At 45.7% G+C, this 23,369-nt stretch overlaps 1 protein-coding gene across 5 annotated transcripts in view; it reads right to left on the bottom strand.

Annotated features, from left to right (window-relative positions):
• Positions 1-23,369, bottom strand: part of CHD7 (chromodomain helicase DNA binding protein 7) — a 187,221-nt gene that overhangs the window by 15,410 nt on the left and 148,442 nt on the right. For all 5 annotated transcript variants that reach the window (XM_078072358.1, XM_078072355.1, XM_078072356.1 and 2 more), the window contains 13 exons: positions 22,633-22,776; positions 21,045-21,300; positions 15,247-15,457; positions 14,522-14,717; positions 14,055-14,222; positions 13,469-13,648; positions 10,247-10,357; positions 9,952-10,157; positions 6,973-7,172; positions 6,641-6,800; positions 2,239-2,328; positions 1,695-1,798; positions 229-358 (listed from right to left, as the gene is read on the bottom strand). In XM_078072358.1, the coding sequence (XP_077928484.1) occupies positions 229-358; positions 1,695-1,798; positions 2,239-2,328; positions 6,641-6,800; positions 6,973-7,172; positions 9,952-10,157; positions 10,247-10,357; positions 13,469-13,648; positions 14,055-14,222; positions 14,522-14,717; positions 15,247-15,457; positions 21,045-21,300; positions 22,633-22,776 (2,156 nt within the window). The remainder of the gene's footprint in view (positions 1-228; positions 359-1,694; positions 1,799-2,238; positions 2,329-6,640; positions 6,801-6,972; positions 7,173-9,951; positions 10,158-10,246; positions 10,358-13,468; positions 13,649-14,054; positions 14,223-14,521; positions 14,718-15,246; positions 15,458-21,044; positions 21,301-22,632; positions 22,777-23,369) is intronic.

Below are 23,369 nucleotides of genomic sequence, written 5' to 3' on the forward strand. Positions count from 1 at the left end.
GGTGGGGGAAGTGTCATCATTTGGAAAAAAACAAACAAGTTTCAGATGATCTAGGTAATATATTGCGTTTAAATAATCATTACGATACACAAACAGACTACACTGGGAAACATCACCCAAGTTCAAATCAGACGCAGCATAGTGCACAGTGCAGTGTAAGGACTGAACCCTGCCAATAGATGTGACACTGACATAAAGTTTATTAAAATTTTTAAATGTCCTTCTTACCCGTCACCGCCATCTGCTAGCATGTCTGTTCCTCTTTGCTCGGCAGCGATGGCCTTGGCATCGGGCATACCAACTCGTTCCAGGAAGCACAGCGCGGGGTCAGCTCGCATGGAATTGTACTTCTCGTAGCCTGCGCCGTCCCCACCAGCCCACAGAGGACACGCACAGAAACAGCAAAAGGGTCGTCACTCACAAAAATCACAGCACTGCCACAATACACCAAGTTCAGCTCTCAACTGAGACGATCGCTTAGGAACCTTGTTTTTAGGGAAGCATTCCACAGAATGCTCACTACGGGGCAGATTTTGGGGGTCAAGTTACAGTTCAGGGATGGTATCCGAATGACCACAGACACGAACAGAGAAACAGGTTCAAACTAACTGCAAGCAAGATGCCTGGGAAGATTTTTGACCCTATTTTCCCCAAGATCTAATTTTGCTTGACATTTAAAAGGCTTCATAATGCTGCTTTACGATCTCTGCAGGGTACTGTGCGTCCACCCCGTCCTCCTGCGAACGGCTCCCAGTCCTGCAGGAACGCGCACTGCTGGCTGAAAATCCCTGTTTACGTAAGGCCAGCAAACCTGTCTTATTAGGTTTAGGATGATGCATGTCAGTAAGATGACACTGTTCCCTCTATGGTTTTCAAACTGCAATTTGCTTTTTGACTGCCCAAGTTGACTAGATGGAAAATGGCAGATCCCAACAGTGCACTGCGGGAAAATGATTTTTAGGCTGAGCTCACAAAACGCGGCTGCAGCACGGAGGCAGAAGAGCACAACAGCACAATTCAATTAGGACGTGTACTACAACACACTGCTCCTAACCGCCGCAGAGCCGCAAGCCAAACTGTAATCATGAGAGGTTTTATAAGCCATCATTCTCCCCTTTAGTCAGGCCGGGCTGCTGAGAATACCTCCGCGACCTCCAGAGAATTGGGATTATAATCAGGAATCGCTCACTGTATATATCATGCCAGTTCTGCATCCCCAGCCTTTCAAAGTTAACAAGGCTGCATCCCACTCAGGGGAGCCGTGAGTTCTCAGCACTGACATTTGTGAAATATTGCTTGGAACAAAGCCCAGGAGGCACTTGTACAGATTAATAGCAGAGGTTAAGCCCACCGTCCACTTTGACACGGGTTGGCAGAGCCAGCAAGGGGAGCCGTGCTAGAAGCAAAGTTTAGGGAGAGCTATAGGACAACTTGGCTATTATTAAAACAAATATGGTTTGGGTTTTATTTACAGCCAAGAAAGAAATGTTTTCTTCTCAAATCCTCAACAAACATTCAAAAACAGCATCTGATATTTACAGTTCATATTAGATTTTTAGTACAGGAAAATGGTGGAAGCCAAGAGTCCTTTGGAACTATCCTCATTAATATTATGACTTTGGAAAAGGGTATGCAAAGAGCGCTAGCGACAAAGCCACACAGTCAAGATGTGGTCAAACAGGAACATCACTTACCGTGTTTGAACACTCCAATTAGGAGGGACTTATCCGCCTCCTTGTCCCACCAGTCTGTGGGGACTTCAGCATGGAAGGGTTCAGGGATCCACACATCAGCTTCACTGCAAACACACCGTTCACACAGCATTTAAAACACACATAATGGTGAAGAAGAATCCGCAGTAGCCACAAACATGATACACAGGCTCACGTGCCCCCTTCCCGCAACACGCATCCGAGCATGGTGGGGAGCACTGAGCAAAGGTTGAGAGAAAGGGTGTGAGCCCGTCACTTTCTACCCTGGCCAGAAATGGACTCCCGCACACAGTGTCCCATTTTAAAGGTCACCTCAGAGCGCCAGTAACGTGGTTCCCACCTTTTTCTACGGACCGCGTACATGCGAACACACTTTCCCCGGCCCCCTCCACGTCCCCACGCTCATAGGGTAAAAATCGCACTCTGGGCGCAAACAGGGACAGGCGCCACTAACGGCTGACGAAGGTGTCTTCCGCCTGCCCGGGTGATGACAGGGAAGTCCAGAGTGGCGTGCACGCGCACTAACCTTGAGTCAGCACCCTCTAAGATCTTATCTGCCTGGTCTCCTATAACTTCTTGTCTTAGGTAGTACAGCATGCGGACACGCAGCAGGACCCTGGAGAGGAAGACAGAGGGGGGACAAAGTGCTTCACTTCAGGACTGTTTGCCAACAGTGGCTTTTGGCAGCTGCCGCTGCTCATCCATCATCCTGCCAAGGCTGATTAGCCATGCTGTACGGCGGGCTTGAAGCGTGACAGATGGTGGCACATAATCACCTCTGTGTGGTGCTTTCTGCTGGCTTCCAACAGGCCTGCCTGGCAACCGCTCACGCTGCACGGAGAGGGACCGAGCTCAGCCCGGCCCAGGCGCACTTCATTTAGTTCTACCTAGTGCAGCTTGTGAAGTTTAGACACGTACCCTACCACTGCCTCTGAAGTATTGAAGCAAGTTTGTAAACAACTGAGCAGATGGCTTTCACTAACTGTTCTGCTTCATTATCTCATAAAATTTCCTCAGCTGCTGCCTTAATACCATTTTTGGAAGCACATCAGAAGTTGTAGGAATAAACGAGATATAAAATCTGGTTTTACTACCTTACAATAAACCCTCAATATGGAATGTCAGGTTTTTCAGATTATACAACTCTGCTTCTGAGGAGCAGAAAGGAAGATGGTGATGGGGGTGGGGTAGGGGGTGGGTCCTCACTCATCTCGCTTAAGGAGTATTAAACATTTATTCCTTCTAGTCCGTATTACCTGGAAGCCTAGGTTGTAGCTTAAAAAATAAGAAAACGACACAAAGGAGGTTAAAATGTGTCCAATCCATTGACGTTCTTCGTCATTTTCAAGGAATCAGTTTCTAAAAACCCATGGAATTCAAGGAACCAGATTTTCAATATCACTTGGATTTCCTCAATGGCTTAAAATTAATTCTTTCAGTAAAGCTCACCTGGTAAATCCCAAAGGCCCAGGTCGACTCTGAGTCTAGCATCTCCTGCTGGACAGCCCCTGCTGTGCACTCAGGACTGAATATCTGAAGACTCACCTCCTTGGCCGTGAGTAAACGATAATACTAAATGCCCCTTCCCTAGCTGGGTCATCCCGTCACACACTTAAAGGATGTTTTACAGCTGACGGATCACATTTGCGTATACTAGCTCATCTGATTGTCACAATAATCCTATGATGAAGTGGGGCATGTTATAATTCCCACTTCACAAACATGAAAACTGAGGGTAACAGAAGACCAGTGACATATCCAAGGTCACAGAGTCACCTTGAGCATGGACCACTTGGGATTAGGCCTTCTGACTCCACCACCTCACAATGTCTCTCGTCACATGGCAAGGGTCCTTGAAAATGTCAAAACGACAACCAGGGGCAGCTTCCCCCAAATAGACTACTCCCGCATACATGAAAAGGTACCCCGTGATATGCCTGCCTCCCCACCCGGTGTCTGCTTTTGAGCAACATGGGTTCTAGATGGACAAAGTGTGAGGCTGTAAATACCTGAGTAAGCTCCAGTGTAAACAGTCATTTTGGGTATTTCATTTTAATTTTTTAAGATTTTTCTTTTGATAAGATTAAAAATTGGCTGTGCCACACTGAACTGGCAAAAGAAAACTAACAGTATGGGCCTCCATGGCTGGCACCTTGTTTCTTCTCTGTTTAGGGAAGAATTTACCAGCCACGATCTCCTTATAGAGGATGCTCAGAATGGATAATTCCAAAGGAAATACCCCCTGTCTTTGACTGGATTCTTTTATTTTTATTTTTATTTTTTTAAGATTTTATTTATTTTTGACAGAGAGAGAGAGCACAAGCAGGGGGAACAGCAGAGAAAGAGGGAGAAGCAGACTCCCTGCTGAGCAGGGAGCCCGATGCGGGGCTCGATCCCAGGACCCTGAGATCATGACCTGAGCCGAAGGCAGACGCTTAACAGTCTGAGCCACCCAGGCGCCCCTGGATTCTCTTTTTTTAACAAAAACTCTGCACAGTGGCAATGATCTGAATGGTTTCTCTCCCTTTTTTGACAAAAATACAATTTTCTTCTTTGGGAGGAATTTTAGTTATGCACAGACTTTTATAAGCTAACTATGAATGTCACCTTTCTTCTAGAGGAAAAAAATTCAAACCAGTGCAACTGGCAAGCTCAGTGGTACCAGCAGGATAACAAAGCAGACAGGAGGTGGGCTCTGACCCTAAGGAGTTTGCACTCATAAGTCTGACAGACCAGACTACTAACGAGTCTCCAGACCTCATTCACATTTGATTGGCTATCCCACTAGTGACCACCTTCTGGACCTACATCCAGTTCAGGACCACACATAGCACTGATCCATCCTGCCCCTTCATCTCCTTTAACCTAAGACAGTTCCTTTTTGTGTCTTGAAACTTTTGAAGAGAACTGGCTAGCTATTTTCTAGGAGGTCCCTTGATTTGGGTTTCATTTTCTCTTACCAGTCATCAACCATTTCCGCACTTCAGATCCTGAGAAGTCTCAGGGCACGATCCAATAGGAAGAAGAAATGGATGTCCTAGAGAAGAGATGGCAAGCCCTGCCAGTCTTCTCCTGAGACCACAGGGAGGAGCATACTAGCTCCATCTCACATACTAATTAGGGAGAGTACTCTATAAAAAGTCTGCTACTGATATTAGAATGGGAAATTTAAAACTCCCGCCCCCATCACTCTGGGATCCAGGCGCAGGAGCCATTGTTCCCACACCAAACCACTTTACTTCCGGTTTGTCTGAATCCAGAACCCAGAAGGCTATTGACCCAAAGTTCACATAAACCACAGGAAACAGAAGTTTTCTAACAGCTGTAAGTGGGGCAGGATTTTAGGGAGAACTATTGTGCCACAGCAGTAACAACAAACAGTTTCCGAGGCACCAAAATGGTTTGAGGTAATGGTTTTAAAGACTCAAAAAGGAAAAAATTTGTCAGTCAAAATCTAGCGATAGTGATCAAAGGCAGGCCCCGAAAGCACTTCCATATTTAAAAAGGGGTAAGAACCATTCAACACTGCCAGCCAGGAGTTACTTTGCGTGAGGCCTGGGATGACCCCGTGGGGCAGGCCAGCTTCCCAGGTGGGTGGGGGTCGCTGAGAGCAAGGGCACTGCCCTCAGCCGTTCTCGACTTCCAACCTGACTCTGCTTCCTAACTAGCTGAGACCGTAAGTGCCGGAGTCTCCACTTCCTCGTGAGGTAAACGGGGATAAGGGAGCACTACTCATCTTAGGCAGGGCACACAGATAATGCGTGCGAAGTGCTTGCCACACCACCAGTTACTATGTGCTCAGACTTTTGCTGCTACTTTTTAGGAGAGATACACACTGATTTAGATCCTGCTTCGTCCAGCTGAGGTCCTGCTGCAGAGCTCTAGGTGGCTGACAAGGCAAGTGAGTCTTAAAGAGGCCGCGGAACTTGCCCAGGGCCCCACGAAGCTACAAGTGGTGGAGCTGTTCAGTGCTGGCTAGGCTACTGATTCTCAGAAATGCACGGTCACGGCAAGGGAAGAAGCTTCGCCACGCGCAGATGTCAGTTTAACACGAGGACAGTTAACAGAGCTCCCAGCAATGAAATAAATACAGATTTAATATTCTTCAATTACATATAATCAGGTTCTGGAAATAAAGATAAGGAACAGGATTCTAAGCTCACAGGTAAGAAAAAAGGACCCAGCCACTGAGGTATGATTAAGCAAAAAATTCCACGTACACTCCCCAGTCCCTCCCGTGGAAGTAGTCAGCTGAAGGGGGGGTCATACAAGGCAAACAGTCATTCTCTAACACATCTTGGTTACAACTTAGTTATCTGCAACATTTATAGCAGCATTACTCACAACAGCCAGAAAAAGGTGTCCATCCACCCAAGTGCCCGTCAACAGATGAATGGATAAACAAAATGTGGTATACATGTACAATGCAGTAGTATTCGGCCACGAGAAGGAATGAAATTCTGGCACAGGACACAAATTGGATGAACCTTGGAAACATTATGCCAGACATCACAGACAAATATTCTATGATTCCACTTAGGAGTTACCTAGAATAGGCAAATCTGTGGAGACAGAAAGTAGAAGGGCATCTGCCAGGGACTTGGGGCAGGGAGGGAGGAGGGCAAGTGACTGTCTCATAGGAGCGGAGTTTACACTGGGGTCAGTGAAAAGGACTGGGGTATAGACAGTGCTGACGGGTACCCAGCATTCTGAATGTAATTAATACCAAAGAGTTGTGTACTTAAACGGTTACAATGGGAAGACCGTGTTATGTATCTACCACACTAAAGAAAAAGAAAAAGACAATCCGTCATCTGAAGGTATGCCGTCGTGTGACCCGGCACCATGCTTCAAGAAAAACAGCAAAGCTGTACAAAACCAGGAAGCACAGTTTCCTGGTCAGTCATACAGACCCTTTCAAAACGTACTTGTTACAGTGGTGCTTCAGGTGCTTCTTATAGCTGTCCTCCTGGAACAAGGCGTCCGGGTTGCAACCCGCCAGCCAGTCGGCATCCTGCACCACCGGGTGTGTGCTCTGGGCTTTCACCTTCTTTCCTTTCCTTCCCCGTGGCACTGGAGCAGATAAACCTGGAATCGGAGTAATAATAATAGTAATAGCAGCTTTTTATAACCCCAATTACAACGTCGGACTCAGACACGTCGACTTCGTGGCAGAGAGACCCGGGGTCTAGATGGCGTCACCAGGGTCCCGGGTGGCTCTCTGCGAGCCTGCAGTACAGAGAGCATGAAGCAGACCTACCAGAGTGATTGACCAAGGCTCGCGTCTGGCCGTCCGCCGTGGGCGTGATCAAATCCCAGATGAAGCTTTTGATATTCTCATCCCCCTTGTAATGATTGAGACAGTACACGAGGATGGTTCTGCAGATGGTTTCTACGTCCTGCTCGGTGAGCTGACGCTTGTAGCGTCCGTGGGAAAGGATATCTGTCCACCGGCCCCAGCTGCAAAGCAAATAGTCAGTATGTAGATGGTGCCTTTCGGTTTAGATGTGGGGCTTTCCTTTCAGTCAGGCAGCAGTGTTAGGAAATCTTGGATCAGAACTAGCAATATTCTACATTGGGGGATAGGAAAGCACTTCAGGGCACAAGAGTCAAAAACACAGGTTACAGAGCGGGGCCTGAGCCCGCGGCTCTTCGGTGCTGGAGTTGAACTGTCACTGAAGTAACGCCCATGGGTCTGACACAGGCTTTCTCAGTCAGATCCCTGCAGTGGCCGCACCTCTGGGGGCAGGAAAGCATGCCGGGACCTGGACACTTAACACTGCCTCACTCTGTCATGGTTAGCATGTTTCAATGCTGACCAGCTATCTGAGATGCACGGTGACCTGAGGTGGGTGTGGCTGCTCCCAAATCGAGGACATGATGCTAAGGAGAAATGGTCATATTTCAGTCTACCTCAAAAGGATGCCATGATAACAACTGAAAGACTGTGAACAGGTTTGTTTGCTTTTGAAACAGGGAGTGCTAACTCCCAAGTACAAGAGCGTTCACGGGCAACATGTTTTGAGAACTTGCAGGCCCTCGTGTAAACTGGGGGGCCGGGGGGGTGGGGAGAAGGATTGCACACAGAACGGAACAGATAGCACACCGCTGACCCTGAAGAGTCTGCTCGGGGTTACAATCCCAGTTAGACACAGCGCTGTGCTCTTTGATCCGGGTGTTGTGGCGTGAGAGCATACAACAGATGGGCAGATGCAGTCTGCGCCGTGTCTCCCCCCAGGCCGCAGCTCAGGACAGAAGCCAGCCCCTCCCCTGCCTTCTTCAGGGACTGAGGGCTGTGCGCGGCAGGGAGGCCTCGGCTGTGAGAGGCACAGGGCCGGGCCCGCCCTAGCAGACTCGGACGTGTGCCCTGGCCTGGTCGTCTCTGGCTTCTATGAACTCTCAATTCCTCAAACTGCAGGGCCAGTCTTCACCTCCAGGCCTTTGGACACACTGCTCTCTCTGCCTGGAACTCTCTCCTCCCTGCCCAGCACCCAACTCTCTCTCCTACCCAGGCTGAGCCATGATGTCCACCCATCAAGTCATATCATCGTCTGTGGAATCCCTTCTTGTATTCCCCCAGCTTCAGAAGTGGGGAGATGATGCCGGAGCTGTCTTACAGGAGAGACATGCTTCTACCCTCCATCTGCAGTCTTCCCGGCCACAACACCATCATGGTTTCCTGCCATTTCCGCTTGTCCACCTGCCTTGAAACAGGGGCCGTGACTGTCCTGCTCACAGGTGTATCCCCTGTGTCTGAGTAACCTAGCACAGTACCCAGCCTCCAATAGGTGTTTCCTACATAGCAAGGCCTAGGGGAGGAGGGAAGGCCCTTCCTCAGAGACATGGCACTCTACACATACTTCTTAGCTTTAGGACTTACTAAGATATTCCATTTCTAAAGTTACTGGCAAAATTCTCAACTTTGATCATTACGTTGAAACAAACATCAGAGCAGGTGCCAGTAGCGAAGGGCTCAGGTGTCTGTCTACCACATAAGAACAGACAGGAAAGACTGTCTAGCTTGCAGATAATTAGCTGAGATATAGCATGGGCTTCCACTGAACTTCATTTATTCCATAAGAAATCACTGATTTGGCACTCACTGTGGGTCTGCTGGCACTGCACTCTTCCCTGTGGACACAGAGAAAAGAGTCCTGGGCTTCATGGAGCTCTAAGTGGGGCTTCGGCAGGAGAGGCCTGCTACCTGAAGTCATAAACCAATGTGATGAGTGTGACGGAACGTGGAAGCCAGACACTCTGGTGCAGAGTGCCGAGGGGAAGCCTGTGCTGGATGTCAACAACAGGAGCTGTTGGACAGATCAAGTCTGTGGGCTGGGTGTGCAGGGGTTGGTGCTCTAGGCAGGCGAAGAACTTGTAGAAAGACAGAGACGAGACAGAGCATGGCACACTGAAGGAAAGGGAGCCGTCTGTCCCAACAGAAGCCCAGGCTACCCAGAGAAAGGACTGACAAGACAGACAAGAGCCAGATCAGAGCCCTGTATGCCATGTTAACAGAAGGTGTGTATTTATTCTGAAACTCATGATAATCCACTGGAAGAAATCATCAAAAGCAGGATATCATCAGATCCACAGAAATATCATTTTGGTGGTAGTTTTTTTATTTGAATGGAACTTGCCTGCAGTCCCATAAAATGCCAGAGAATTCTTATTTGCAGACTCAGATATTTAGCGAGCACTCTGCCATCACTCAGAGCACTGTGTGATGAGTGCTCGTCAGAGATGAATTAGATGTGGGTCCTGCCTTTCTGAGACATGTCCAGCAGGAAAAGCACGATACATTCAGAGTTGAAATAACCATCCATTTATGTTCCAGAAGAGTTGGAAGAGCTTTATAACTGAGATGACTGCCTTTAACAAGTTTTTATAGCAGAAAAATACTAAAAGACTACCACAGTCGAAAACTTTATGCAAAGCTAAAGTAGGAAAAGATTTTGTCATTTTGAGACTTCGTTCTGAGTTATTAGTCACCAACAAGTAAATTTGGATCTGACATAATTCCTTAAGGGACAAACTGGTCTTCCTTCAAATGCACGAGGATATGAAGAAGCATGAGCACCTGAAACAAACAACCCTGGGTCCCATAGCAGTTGCTGCACGGTCGTGTGCCTGGCTGCACTATGGGGGGGTCACAGAAATCCCAACACAGACACACTTCTCTACGCTGATTAGAATTCCATATTTAAAATAAGATTCTGTTTTTCACACGAGCCTGACTTACCCATAGACGAGCAGATTCTTCTCAACTCTAAAGCACTCACTCCGAGCATAGCCCTGCGACCTGTCCTGGGGCCGCCGCGGCTTCGGGCACGGCTTCTCTTCAGAATCACTCTCCAAGTCTGAAAACTCCATCAGCTCGTCTTCTTTCACTGCACTGTATAGCCTGGTTTGCTTCCTCACTCTCGGAGTGTCAATAACCAGGTTGTTCTAGAATAGACAGCAGATAAATTTGAAACTTCTAAAACAGCATCCCTTGGGTTAGATTAGATAGGGTTTGAACGGGACCTCTCACTCACCCTCCCATTTAAGGCATCAATATCCAATTCAGCCTTCTTAGCCCACTTTTGCCAGAAATTTGGATCATCCAAGGAAATATCTGTCCTATTTCCAGATGCAACAAAACTGGCCTAAAGGGGAAAAAATATGCATTACTTTGAGATGCTTTTCTCAGAGGCACAATGCAAAGCAGCTTTCATTTACTCATTCAGCCAAACACGTATGCATTCTTGCACTGTGTGCCAGATGCTGCAGTCGGTGGGCTGGGATGAAAGACTGTCCCACAGGCAGCTCTCTGTCCAGGGCTTTCAACAGATCAGGAAGCAAAAGAAGGCAGCAGAGTGTAATCAACGACAGTGACAATGGTACATACAGGTACAACTGATCTACAGAGGAGGGAGCCAGCCAGGTTCACGAGGGGGTGCAGGAAGGGCATGGCTGGGAAGAAAGAACAGGCTCCCCAGAATATAATGCCTGGCTCAGACTGTTAAGAACTCTGAGAACAGGAAAGCATGTGGACATGTGCACCACAGAGCATGTGCAAAGGCTCAGAAGAGAAGAAAGGCAATTGTGTCATGTGACTGGTGATAAGCGTGGTCAGGGGAGAGCAGCTAAAGGTCAAGCTGGCGAGGCAGGCAGAAACCAGGTCACACAGGGCCTCACACGTCCTGTTAATGGGGTCGGAATTCTATCCTGAGGTACCCATGAACTCTTTCAAAATGGAAAGAATCTCAAGATGGACACACTCCTATCCAAAGCCACCTGTTAGAGAGATCATACTGCTGTCCTAGGACATGGGAGGGAGGAACAGGCTGCTGCAGCAGTTTAGAGAGGAAGCAGCAAAGACTGAAAACAGTGCCAGCACAAGAGGAGAAAAGCAGGCAGTCTAGAACTATAGTCTTTAAAAAGTGAAACGGAAGGGGTTAGAATCTGCGTGGATGTGAAGCACGGAGGAGGAGGAGGACGAGGAGGAAGCCGGGAAACACCTCAGCAGCCAACGCTGGCGTCCGAACAGCATCAGTCAGGCGAACAACCGGGGCAGTGCGTGTGTGCACGCAGAGGGAGGAGGGACAGGGAGGACGAGGGGGTTTTGAACACACTGAATGGGAAGTGCCTGTGAGGACAGAGAACAGAATCCGAACAGAGGCTGAAAGACGGGAGAGAGAACGTGCTGGGGCACAGAACCCAAAGGAGGGAGCCTCCCAAGACTGAGTAGCTGGGACAGCGGGATGTCCACAAGCAAAGGGAAGGAGACAGACCCCTATCTCCCACCACAAACAGAAATTCACTCAGAAGGGATCACAGACCTAAATGTAAGAGTGAAAACTATAAAACTCAGAGAAGAAAACAGGAGCAAATCTTTGTGACCTTAGGGTAGACAACATATCAAAAGCATGAACAATAAAAGGAAAAAAATGGGTAAACTGGACTTTACTGAAAAAATTTTTAAAGATTTTATTTATTTATTTGAGAGAGAGAGAGCATGCACATAAGCAGGGGGAGCAGCAGACTCCCCACTGAGCAGGGAGCGTGATGCAGGATTCAATCCCAGGACCCTGAGATCGTGACCTGAGCCAAAGGCAGACGCTTAACCCACTGAGCCACCCAGGCACCCAGGACTTCACTGAAATTAAATACCATTAGGAAAGACTAGGAGAAAATACTTGCAAATCGTTTTATCTAATGAGAAACTTTAATCCAGAATATATAAAGAATTCTTAATATTCAATAATAAAAGCCAAGTAACTCAAAAGATGAACAAAAGATGTGAACATTTTCCCAAAAATGATATACTTTACTTGCCAACAAGCACATGAAAAGATGCTCAACAGCATCAGAAAATGCAGATCAAACCAGAGTGGGATAGTTCTTCACACTCACAAATATGGCTATAATCAAAGAGTCAGAAAATAAAATGTGTTGGTAAGGATATGGAGAAACTGGAGCCCTAAATCACTGCTGGTGTGAAGAGAAAATGGTACTACGGTCACTAGAAAACAGTGTCAGTTCCTCAAAGGGTTAAACAAGGAGTTAACATATGACCCAGCAATTCTATTTATGGTATATACATAAAAGAAATGAAAAGATATGTCCACATAAAAACTTGTCCATAAATGTCCATAACAACATTCATGATAACTCCAAAGTGGAGACATTATCAACTAGTGAATGGATAAACAACCCCAACACCCATCATCAATTGCTAAAAGAGGTACACCTATATAATAGGAACAACATTCAGCAAAAAAGGGGAAGGAGTTACTGACACATGCCACAACACGGATGAATCTCAAAACCACTATACTAAGTGAAGGAAGCCAGAAACAAAAGACCACATGTTGTATGATTCCATTTTATGAAATGTCCAGAGTAGGCAAATCTACAGAGATAGAGAAAGTAGATAAGTGGCTGCCAAGGACTTGGGGTGGGGGGAGGCAGAGGCTGACTGCTAATGGGCAAGAGGATCTGGGGTGATGGAAATGCTCTGAACTTAGATGTGGTGATGGCTGCACAAGTCTGCAAATATGGTAAAGGCATTGAACTGTACACTTAAAATTGGTGAATTTTATGGTAAGTAAATAACATTTCAATAAAGCTGTTAAAAATAAAGGTGTGGGTGTGGATGGGTGGAACCATGTGCAGGGGAAGCCTCAGAAGGCACCCTCAGTCACGTGGTGGGAAGGAAGGCTCAGTGGTGACCTTCACCAGAGCTGGTCTGATGGAGGGGTGGGGGGAGGGGTGCAAGCTGGAAGCTGAAAAATAAATACGCAGAAAGGGAGGCGGTGGGGACAGCTGGCACAAACAACACTCATGTGGATTTTAGCTGCGAAAGAAGGGTTATAGAGTTGTAGCTGGAGGGCAAAACAGAGGAGAGGCTTTCTTAAGATAGGAGTGACTCAACTGTTCTTACAGGCTCCGTCAGGAATCAGGATGTCAGGAAGCAAGATGATGTCAGAGCAGGAACTCCAGAAGTGGAGAGGGTGGGGTCAAGGACACAGGAAGCAGATATGAGGCCAAGGTGAGGGTGACTCCCAGGGCCATACACAGAGAAGGGAACCCAAATGCACACAAAGAATCTTCTATGTATTAGGGGCTCCACAGGGAGGTCATAATTACTTTCTTAATTCTCAATTATAAAGCCAATGTTACATATGCATCTTGTAGGCACTTTATAAGGTCCTGCTTTAAGCAAACTCTATTACACTTCTATAGAACACCTGCCTCTTCAGATCATTTCGCACCTTAGCAAATGTGGAACCTTTCCCTTCAGACTCAATGGTGATAGTGTGGGTTCGCCGCAGGAGAATCTGATCAATATCTTCTTCGCAGAACTTAGACCCTTCATCCTCCTCATCCATGAGTGCACCGTAGGCCCCTTTTCGTAGCAGATCCTCTATTTCTTTCTTGGAAAGTTGTTGTACCTGTTTTAGTGAGGTATTTAAAATCATTTAGAATTGAAATGTTTGTAGACAACACAAATGCTTCATTGTACTCAAGGAGAATTTTTTTTTAAAGATTTTATTTATTTGAGAGCGAGCACAGAGGGAGAGGGAGAAGCAGACTCCCCGCTGAGCAGGCAGCCTGACACAGGGCTCGACCCCAGGACCCTGAGATCATGACCTGAGCCAAAGACAAGACGCTTAACTGACTGAGCCACCCAGGCGCCCCTCAAGGAGGACAAGCTGGACCCATAAAAAAGACAATGTGACAAAACAGGCTGAAAACAGTAAGGGTGAAAAGTGATTCGATGCTGGGTAATTTCTTCCTGTGAGTTAAGTCAAGTCAAGGAGCCAGAATACAGGCAGGGCCCGGGCGAGTGTGGATTACCCCATTGGTAGCGCTTTCTCTCCCACTCATGGACTGCAGCACAGCTTTATCCAGGCCGAGCTTCAAACTCGCCTTGTCGAACATTTCCCTCTCATAAGAATTTCTTGTAATCAGCCTGTAGATCTTCACAGATTTGCTCTGTCCTATTCTATGACATCTAGCCTGAGCCTGGAAGAAAAAGGAAATGAATGGCCACCAAAGAAGGAAGAGACTCATGTGCCAGTTCCGGGACCCCTGTTCCCATACAGCAGGAGTGCAGAAGGTGCCGTACAGAAGGCTAGCATACTGTGGAATTACTCGGACATTGTTAGTACATGAATCACTCCTTGGTCCACTTGCCCGATCGTGGGATACCCCTCGAGTGACGACACAACTTTAATTTACTGGTTTGACTGGGGATGCTTCATCATAGTGGAATGACTTCAAAAAAAAAAAAGGGCATCGGGACTATTTTCTTGTGTGTTTACCTGGAGATCATTTTGGGGATTCCAGTCGGAATCGAAGATGATGCAGGTATCAGCAGCAGTAAGATTAATGCCTAAACCTCCCGCCCTTGTGCACAGGAGGAAAACAAACCGGTCAGAATCAGGTTTGGAGAATCTGTCGATAGCTGCCTGGCGGAGATTTCCTCTCACTCTGCCGTCGATCCTTTCGTACGGGTACCTAGAAAACGTCAGGGTTAACAAGGAGGCCTGCCACACGACTACGGCACACTTGTTTCTTCTGGTAAAGCACGTATTACAACATGGGGTATGTATTATCTGAGTAGTATTATGTATTGGAAATCATTTCAGAGCAAACAGGTTTTATTGTAGTTTGGCATATAACTGGTGGAATGCTCAAAAATTAAATTTTATTTTACTTCCCCGCTAGTTAAAATAACAAGTCTTAAAAATGGCCGACACCTGTAACAGTCAAATAACAAACAAGTCTGATTTTAGGTAAGACCCGTTCTCCCCTAGTCAAGTGAAAGAAATGGGAAACGAAATTGCCATCAAAAGTACGCAGAGTCCTACCGTAGGCACCACATAGAATAACGGCCGTGTACATCGGCAGTTTTTAAAGAGAGATGTGACACATCTCCCCCACTCCTTCCCCTCTATTATGAATGTCACTTTGAGGTGAGCCACCTGGAGCCCTGGGAAAGGTCATTTTTTATTTCCTTTATATTCTTATGGCGCGGTGGCCTCACCGTCTTTGAATGAGGTAGTCTTCCAGTATGTCCAAGCAGCGCACCATCTGGGAAAAGATAAGCACCCTGTGGCCACCAGCCTTCAGTTTTGGCAGCAGCTTGTCAATCAGCACTAGCTTGCCAGCAGCCTGGATCATCGCCTGGAGCTGAAAATCTGGAGAGTCTGCATTGTGTGTTTCTTTAAACTCTTCCAAAATTTTCTCTTCAGCACCTGCAGAGATTGGACAGCATAACGTGAATACTGTAGAAGGTTTTTATTACTAAAAACAATGAACTTGCTTTCAAAACCCACTGCTAACTATAGGAACCAGAACGCCATACTCACATTTATGAATATGAATCTGTCCACTTACTAAAAGTCAGGTCTAACACAAAACCATGGAAGTATAAAAGGGATCAAAGTTTTAAGCACAACACATTTAAACATTTGGGGGGGGAAAACCCCCACATTTTCCAACAAACAAATGTTTGCTGTCTGTAGAAACTGAATTTCAACAACAGACTGTCAAGCCAGAAGTGGCAGAAACAAGCCAAGGGCCAGATACCTACAGAAAATTTGGAACCTAAATTGCTAAAGAAATGAAGAACTGTTTACTAGCTGAATATAAACACAAACAACAAAATCTGTTCTGAAGCTAAGAAACAAGGGAATAGAGTTCTAATAATTACAGTGTCAGGACAGTAGTTTTTGTATATAACTGCATAGAAATACAGCCCAAAGGAGGGCAACAAAAGGGAATTCCTTTCTCAGGATAATTTTTAGGGATTTTTTTTATGGGTTCTGAACACACATCTTCTATTGCAATCTCTAACTCTCCCTCCACGTTCATTCTTATCTGATCATTTCATGAGGTACAAAAACTCTACCTTGAAGTAGCCAAAGCTTTTCAAGCGTTTAAATACCAACAGCAGCAATCAACCTTGTCTCACATAAATAAGGCTTCTTCTATGCCTAGCCCTCTTTTTCTCCTAGCCTCGTGCAGATTTCCGCTTGTTCAAAGACTCGGGTGCATCAGAGAAGCCTCAAGAGAATGGCATCGTCAGGAAAGAAGCGCTTACAGCCGCCCCCCTACCCCACCCGCAAAGCCCAAACACACACAGGCTAAGCTCCCTTCAACTGCTTAGGTGGCTTAGCTAGAATTAGACAGCACTGCTCTGGCCTCCTCCCATCTCTGGAGTTAACGGGGAGGAGGCCAGAACCATGCTGGTGGGGTCACCTATTCTTTAGAAAATACAAACAAACAAATCCACCTAATGGGATTGGTTCCCAGCCTTCAACTGTGCCAGAAAGTGTCAACTACCCTGCTTACCACCGGTTTTAAACATGTGTGTGAACTAACAATACACGGGATGAGTATGCATAAAATCTCAAAGGAGGCTTAAAGGTTAGGTGAGTTAGACCCCATGGCCTCTAGGACAGAACTTCCACAAGTAGCAGCGGAAGTTAAAAAAAAAAAAAAAAAAAAGTGCCATCCTATTTTCACTCCAAGGGCACCTGTGCAAATTAAGTTATGGCATGGTCATATGCAGAAATACAGCTTGTTAATTATTAATCAACAAAGAATCTTACTGAGAACAGATTAAAGTCACTTAATGCCCTTACCCGAGCACTAAGGCCTCTGCAAAGCACACTGCTTTGCCACTTGTGAGGAAGGGGGCCGGGCCGAAGAGGCCAGCTGGGGCAGAATGGCCACATGAGGAAGAGGCTAATGCTCAGGACTTTGCTCTAAGTGGGAAAAAAGGGGAAAGGTTTTAACTAGGAAAAGGTAAAACAAAATGCTGTTGAAGATCATTAGCAGGAATGTTCTTAAATAAAGAATATTCTTGAATAAAGCTGAATAATATTTCTCAAAACATGAAATTTATAAATCTAGGTTCTGGATTCAGGACAAGAAGGCCCTCAGGAGACAGGGGAAATAGATTTAAGTCTATGTATTACATGAGATCTTTTTAAAAAGTTTGTTCATGTGCAATATAGTATGAGCTCTTTGCAATTCAGAAACAGATTTTACTCCTGATATTTGGGTAGTTATTTTTTGTCTATATGAAAATTATAACTTAGAATCAAAATATGGTATATTAGTTTAAAATAAGCTAAGGGCCAATGAAGTCTTCAAAAATGAAATAATCATTTTGACAAGATAAATATCAGATATTTGAATAATTTCAGTAAAAAACTGAAAATACAAATAATTTCTCAAATTAGCAGAAAAATTTTCATTTTAAATTTATTCAGAGATGAGAAAAGTAACTTTCTTGCTTTTTGATTGCTACTACTAATTTCTCATTTTATAAAGAATAGTCAAAATTAAAATACATTTGTTCTTACCTGACAAAAGCTACTGCTGAATTCATCAATTTAGCTCTTTGTTATGAATTCAAGGTTCTTAAAGAGGCAGCCAGTTTTTAAAATATCAGCAAACATATTTCCTATATGATTCTTCTAGCACTGTACTCATTATGGCCAGACTGAAGGAAAGGAGGTCGGGGAAGGTGCTGGAGGAAAGCAATTTCCACCTTCCAATGTCACAGCCAAAGTGTCCAAGTTTACCAATTATTTACCTTGATGTTAGATTTGTAAATATCAGTCTGAAAATTACCTGGAAATAGGTTACGATAAGCCAAAATACTTTGTTGACACTGCCCTAAATTACTGCTCATGCTACATTTCAAAATGTGTGTGTGTGGTGTCAAAGACAACTTGAAACGAGCGTGGAAGCCTTCTCACTTAAACAGATGGTCACCGTGAGGACAGGAATTGCAATGTTAGCTCGCTATAATGAGAAGTTATTATCTAGCCAATGTCATCTAGCCACCAACAATAAATTATTTTCTTTTGAAGATTACCAGAAAAAAAGTTACGATTTTCTATCTGAAAAATTCATTCCATCATGCAAGCTTCAGCTGATTTTCTTTCTGCCCACTCTTCTCTGTACTCTTCCGACCCCCAACAATGACAACAAATGACCTTTAGGTCACTTCCTAACCATTAGGGGACCTCGACCAAGTTTTCAACATCATTTGTTGAAACTCTCACACAGGGAACCTAAAACTGGGCATTGCATTCTGTTGAAGCTTGGCCCGGTAACAGTAACCGCATTTACGTTCCCCAGTTACCCACTTACCAGAGCAAGTAAAGCAACAACTAGCAACACTTACCAAATGCTCACACAGTGCACCCCAAACACTGTGCTAAGCACTTAAGATACTAACCCACATTTAAAATATTACTCAGTTTGTGTTCTACGGTCATTTCTAATTTTCTTTCTTCTGCTTTGCTTGTATTACCATATGTTACCAACTTACGCATATAGTTGCTTCTACTTTCCACAGTTACAGAAGTGTTATGCTTTCCTGAATTGAACTTTAGCTTGACTGGGGCTGCTTGACTCTGCCACCACCCATACAAATTTCAATTTAAACTGCAACACTGAAAATGTCCTTGAATCGGCTCAATACACGTGTGTAGGGTTAGCAGGACATCGGTATACTTTCTACTCCAGACTGTGGATGAGAATGGGCGATACGGCCATGGAGCATCCTCAGTGAAACCCAACATCCACGTTAAGTTATCTGGGCAGTTGTAACACCTAATGTGCAGGGGTGGGGGGGGATGCATATATATATATATATTTTTTAACTACAACTTCTCAACATAAAGGTATATAAAGACCCCTGCTTAACAGATACTTCATAAGCTGCAGGGACAGAAACGCTGACCCCAAGGTGTGACCAATTAGGATAATGCCACAGACCCAAGTCTTATAAGTCCTAAGAGACTCCTGGTGAACCATGAAGTATAGAAGATGACCCTGAAGAGCAATCAGCCAAGGAAGAGACCCACCAGCTGTGTTGGGGGGAGGGGCGGGGGGAAGGGGACGGGACGCAGGACTCCTCCCTCGACATGTTCAATGCATGTCACTGGCATGTAAACAGACAAGGCAAACTTGACAGAGCTCAAGTGGGTATCTGACAGCCACCCCTGAGGTCAGCCCTCTTGCACACATCCTGCTGGAGGCATTTCAGCTCTTTTGTGACTGCCCTCCCTTCCCCCTTGGAGGCTACTATTCCTCATTTTCTTTTTAGCAGATATTAAATGCAAGAGTGTGTGTGTGTGTCACACAAGCACATGTGCTTTACTTATACCACCAGTCACCCTAAGCCCCAACTCCAGCTCCCCAACTCAGGGACAGGCTGCTTGACACGCCCCGTAATGGTCTCACAGGCTCTAACACACTGGTGATTAGTAGGCCGGCTGCGGTAAACATATAATTATCACACACAATACTCTCTTTAGAAGACAAAGCTAAAAAGCACAAAGTTGTAGAAGGAAATTCATCGATGTCACACCACAGCAATGACCTCAGGGGCAATGCCGAGGCGGTCTTGCAGGTGTGGGCCCCTCTGTCATCTAATAACAGGAACTTGTGGGTCTAAGATGGCAGACAGGTGTGTCAGTCAGGAACGGGGTGGGGAAAGATCAGGAACTCTTTAAATTAGCTGCCCTTGAACTTCATGGATTGTGATAAAGACAACACCAAGCTTTGTTCCTACTCCCCTGCAAAGGAACCTAATATTGCCTTGCTGGCCCGTTATAATTGTGCACAAACACCCCAAGTTGGTCGGCCGGCCCCTTTCTTTAACCCGTACGAACTCTGGCCAGGACGGCAGGCAGCAAGAGCCTCCGAGCCGGTCTTTCTGCCTGTATGTCTCTGCCGACTCCCTCCCATCTGTTTTACATGATGTTGCCAGATCAGTCATCCTGAATCGTTTCTCAGCTCCAACACTAGCCATGGTTCCCCACTGCCTGCAGACGAAAGCCCCAATCCCACGGCCCGGCCCTTCAAGGCTTGCCACAGCAGGGTCCCAGCATGTGCCTGACGTTCACTGCTGCACTATTTCTGACACGGACTTTACACTTTGGGCAAGTTCCCCTTTGTTTTCCTGTCTCTTTGTCTTTGCTCATGTTATTACATCAGCCTAAATGCCCTTCCTTTTTCTGACCCTGACTGGCAAACTCCTTCTCACCCCCGTAGGCCTGTCTCAATACCATCACTTTCTCTGTGGCTTCTCTCATCTCCATCCCTGACAAGCCTCAAGGCTCCCGTATCCTCCACAGAGTGTCCCACACATCCAGGCCTGCGATATTTATCCCTTTCATGATTTTCGGAAATACATAATATAGGTTTGTACTCAAATCAGTTACATGACACTATCAATTTAGTTAAGAACACAGGAAGACCATAAAGTATTCATCAGTAACAGAAACAAACTAGTATCAAAGTTTTAAAACGATCGCTCCTTCTTAGGGAATAGGCCCTAGACGTCTCTAGACTGAAGTTCCCTCCTACCAAAGTCTCCAGACAGCTGAGAGCTGCCTTCTTACACTGTTCCTCTTTAACTGCTCTGATTTACATACACACACGCACACACACGCACATGCACGCGCACACACACACGCACAGCAAGGAAGTCTCAACTGAGGCTAATCTCTCTTTAACTGTTAGCACGTTTGACGATTTTTAGGCATGAGTACCAACACCTCCTTCCGAGGGGTGAGACAGAGGCAGAGAAGTAGGAGAACGGTGAGCTGAGGTCCCGCGGCAGAGGTCAGCAAGGGCAATGGTGCCCTGCCTGCGGCCACCACAGAAGGAGGCATCACAGAGAACAGGAAGCTGGTGAAACCCATGTTTGAGGTGACAGGATCCAGTAATGACCACAAAGCAACAATCCTCTGTCGGGAGGGAGGAAGGGACCTCTGGAGTCATTTAAACACGTTTACTGGTGCACAGGCTTACCGTTAATAAGGTATGGATGATTGCAGCACTTCCGTAATTCCATCATAGTGTTTAAAAGATTAGGTACGTTAGCTTGACCACCACCTTTGGAGAGAAACGTGAAATTCTTCTCAAGGATGGCTCGGTAATATTTTTTCTGAATGTTTGTTAGCTCAACTTCAATAATAGTTTCTTCTTTGGGAGCCAAGTTCTTTTCCACATCCTCCTTGAGACGTCGCAACATCATTGGCTTTAGAATAGCCTGGAGTTTTTGCACCTGAAAAAGGACCTTAAGTAAATACTGGTATCGTGATTTGCTTGCATGTTAAAACATTCATTCACCATTGGTTTTCATTTGTCAGAGCCCAGTAAGGGTATGAAGGCACTCATCTCTCAGCTTGCATGACAGAAGCGCATGGAGGCTGAATGAGTCCGCGTTGGATGGCCTATTTCAGCTGCCCAGGAGCCCGAACAGCCAGAAGGCCTGACAAGCACACAGCAGGAAAGAACCCAACTTATTCACTGAGCTTTCCCTTCTGTTTGTCTTAAGCCACAGGGATGATGAGGAAGAGGGAAGAGGCGATGTCATGGGAGTGGCTACGCTTCAGTTCCCTTCCCTTCTGGAAAGAGCTAACAGAATGAGTAGGCCAGGAGCTACCTACTCCCTGCACCAACAAGCAAGCAGAGGTGTCACTCTCTGGTTCTCATTTCTGATGACTGGCAATAGGATATATAGCACACAAGACAGTTTTTATTTTAAGAAAGCAAAAACCAAAACAAAACGGACTTCACTCTGAACTAAACTAAGAGGCTTTAGACAGTAAATTGTGGAGGAACATAAAGACCAAGACTGCAAGCATATCTCCATATCTGTGTCAAAAACAGTATAATAATAAATACCCACATAACTCTTAGGATGTGTAAAATAACTGCTTTTCATACACAATACCTCATTTATTTCTCACAGAAATCCTGTGGAGTAGTTTAAATGAAAATATGTAGACTCAGAAAACTAAGCAATGTGACCGAGTATACACAGCTAAGAAATAAGACTAGGATCCCAAAACTCCAGGAGGAAAATAACTATAAGTTCCCATGGTTTCTGACACTGTGCTCAAAAAGTATACACAGCAGGGACGCCTGGGTGGCTCAGACGGTTTGGCTCTGCCTTCGGCTCAGGTCATGATCCCAGGGTCCTGGGATCGAGCCCCGTATCGGGCTCCCTGCTCAGCGGGGAGCCTGCTTCTCCCTCTCCCTCTGCTGCTCTCTCTCTCAAATAAAATCTTAAAAAAAAAAAAAAAAAGTATACAAAGCAAAATCACTGACCTGAACAGCATGGCAGTGTCCAAAAATTACATGAAAAGGTAAGTAACCTCTCCCAACAAATCTCAACAGCCCATCATGAGGGCAAACAGACAAACAAACAAGAAAACCTCCATAATGAAGACTCAGAATGCCCAAGGAAAGGAGATATAAAGCTCACTTAACTACTAGGTGAGAAAAAAATGATATAATTTACATTTTTGAACAGCTAAATAGCAGTGCTTTGCCATTTCATGGGTTAATCTTCAATTATATGACTAAAGTGCAAAGTAGACGTGATAAGTACCTGTTCTTCAGTTTTCAGATCACCAAATTCTTGCATAAAGGTGGTTTCTGAAGGGAAGCGACTTGGTTCCAAGAAATGAAGCAAGCTGAAGAGCTCTTCCACAGTGTTCTGTAGTGGGGTCCCCGTCAGCAGCACTTTGTGTTCCTGTAGGAACACAAGGAAAGCAACTGAGCAAATTGCAACAAAAACAGTTTCCTAAAATGAAAGCCTCTCTCCTCGGGCACCTGGGTGGCTCAGGCAGTCAAGTGTCCAACTCTTGGTTTCGGCTCGGGGTGTGATCTCGGGTGTGGGATCGGGCCCCGGATGGGCTCTGTGATTAGGGTGGAGTCTGCTTGAGAGTCTCTCCCTCTCCTTCCCTCTCTGCCCCGGGGGTGCGAGTGCCCGCGCACGTGCTCTCGCTCTCAAATAAATCTTTAAAAATAAATAAATAAAACCAAAACCTCTCTCTAGATATCCATTTTCCTACATCCTCATTAATGCTAACTCAGCGTCCACCATAACGTAAAGGCAGAGGGCACAAAGGCAGAGGCACAAGAAAGACATGGACCCTGCTTCAGACAGATACGTGGTGCGGGCCCTCTAGAACGCAGCAGACCCCGTAAACATGTCATGCCATTTCATTTCTTCCTGGGATAAAGGTCAACATTTTAGTGCTATGGCTTTGCAAGTCTTTTAAGTCCCAATACGTTTTTCTCCACCAGAGTTTTTTTCCTAAAATCCCTAGACTCAGAGCTCAC

This window comes from Halichoerus grypus, chromosome 5, assembly GCF_964656455.1.
Source record: "Halichoerus grypus chromosome 5, mHalGry1.hap1.1, whole genome shotgun sequence".
Taxonomy (NCBI): Eukaryota; Metazoa; Chordata; class Mammalia; order Carnivora; family Phocidae; genus Halichoerus; species Halichoerus grypus.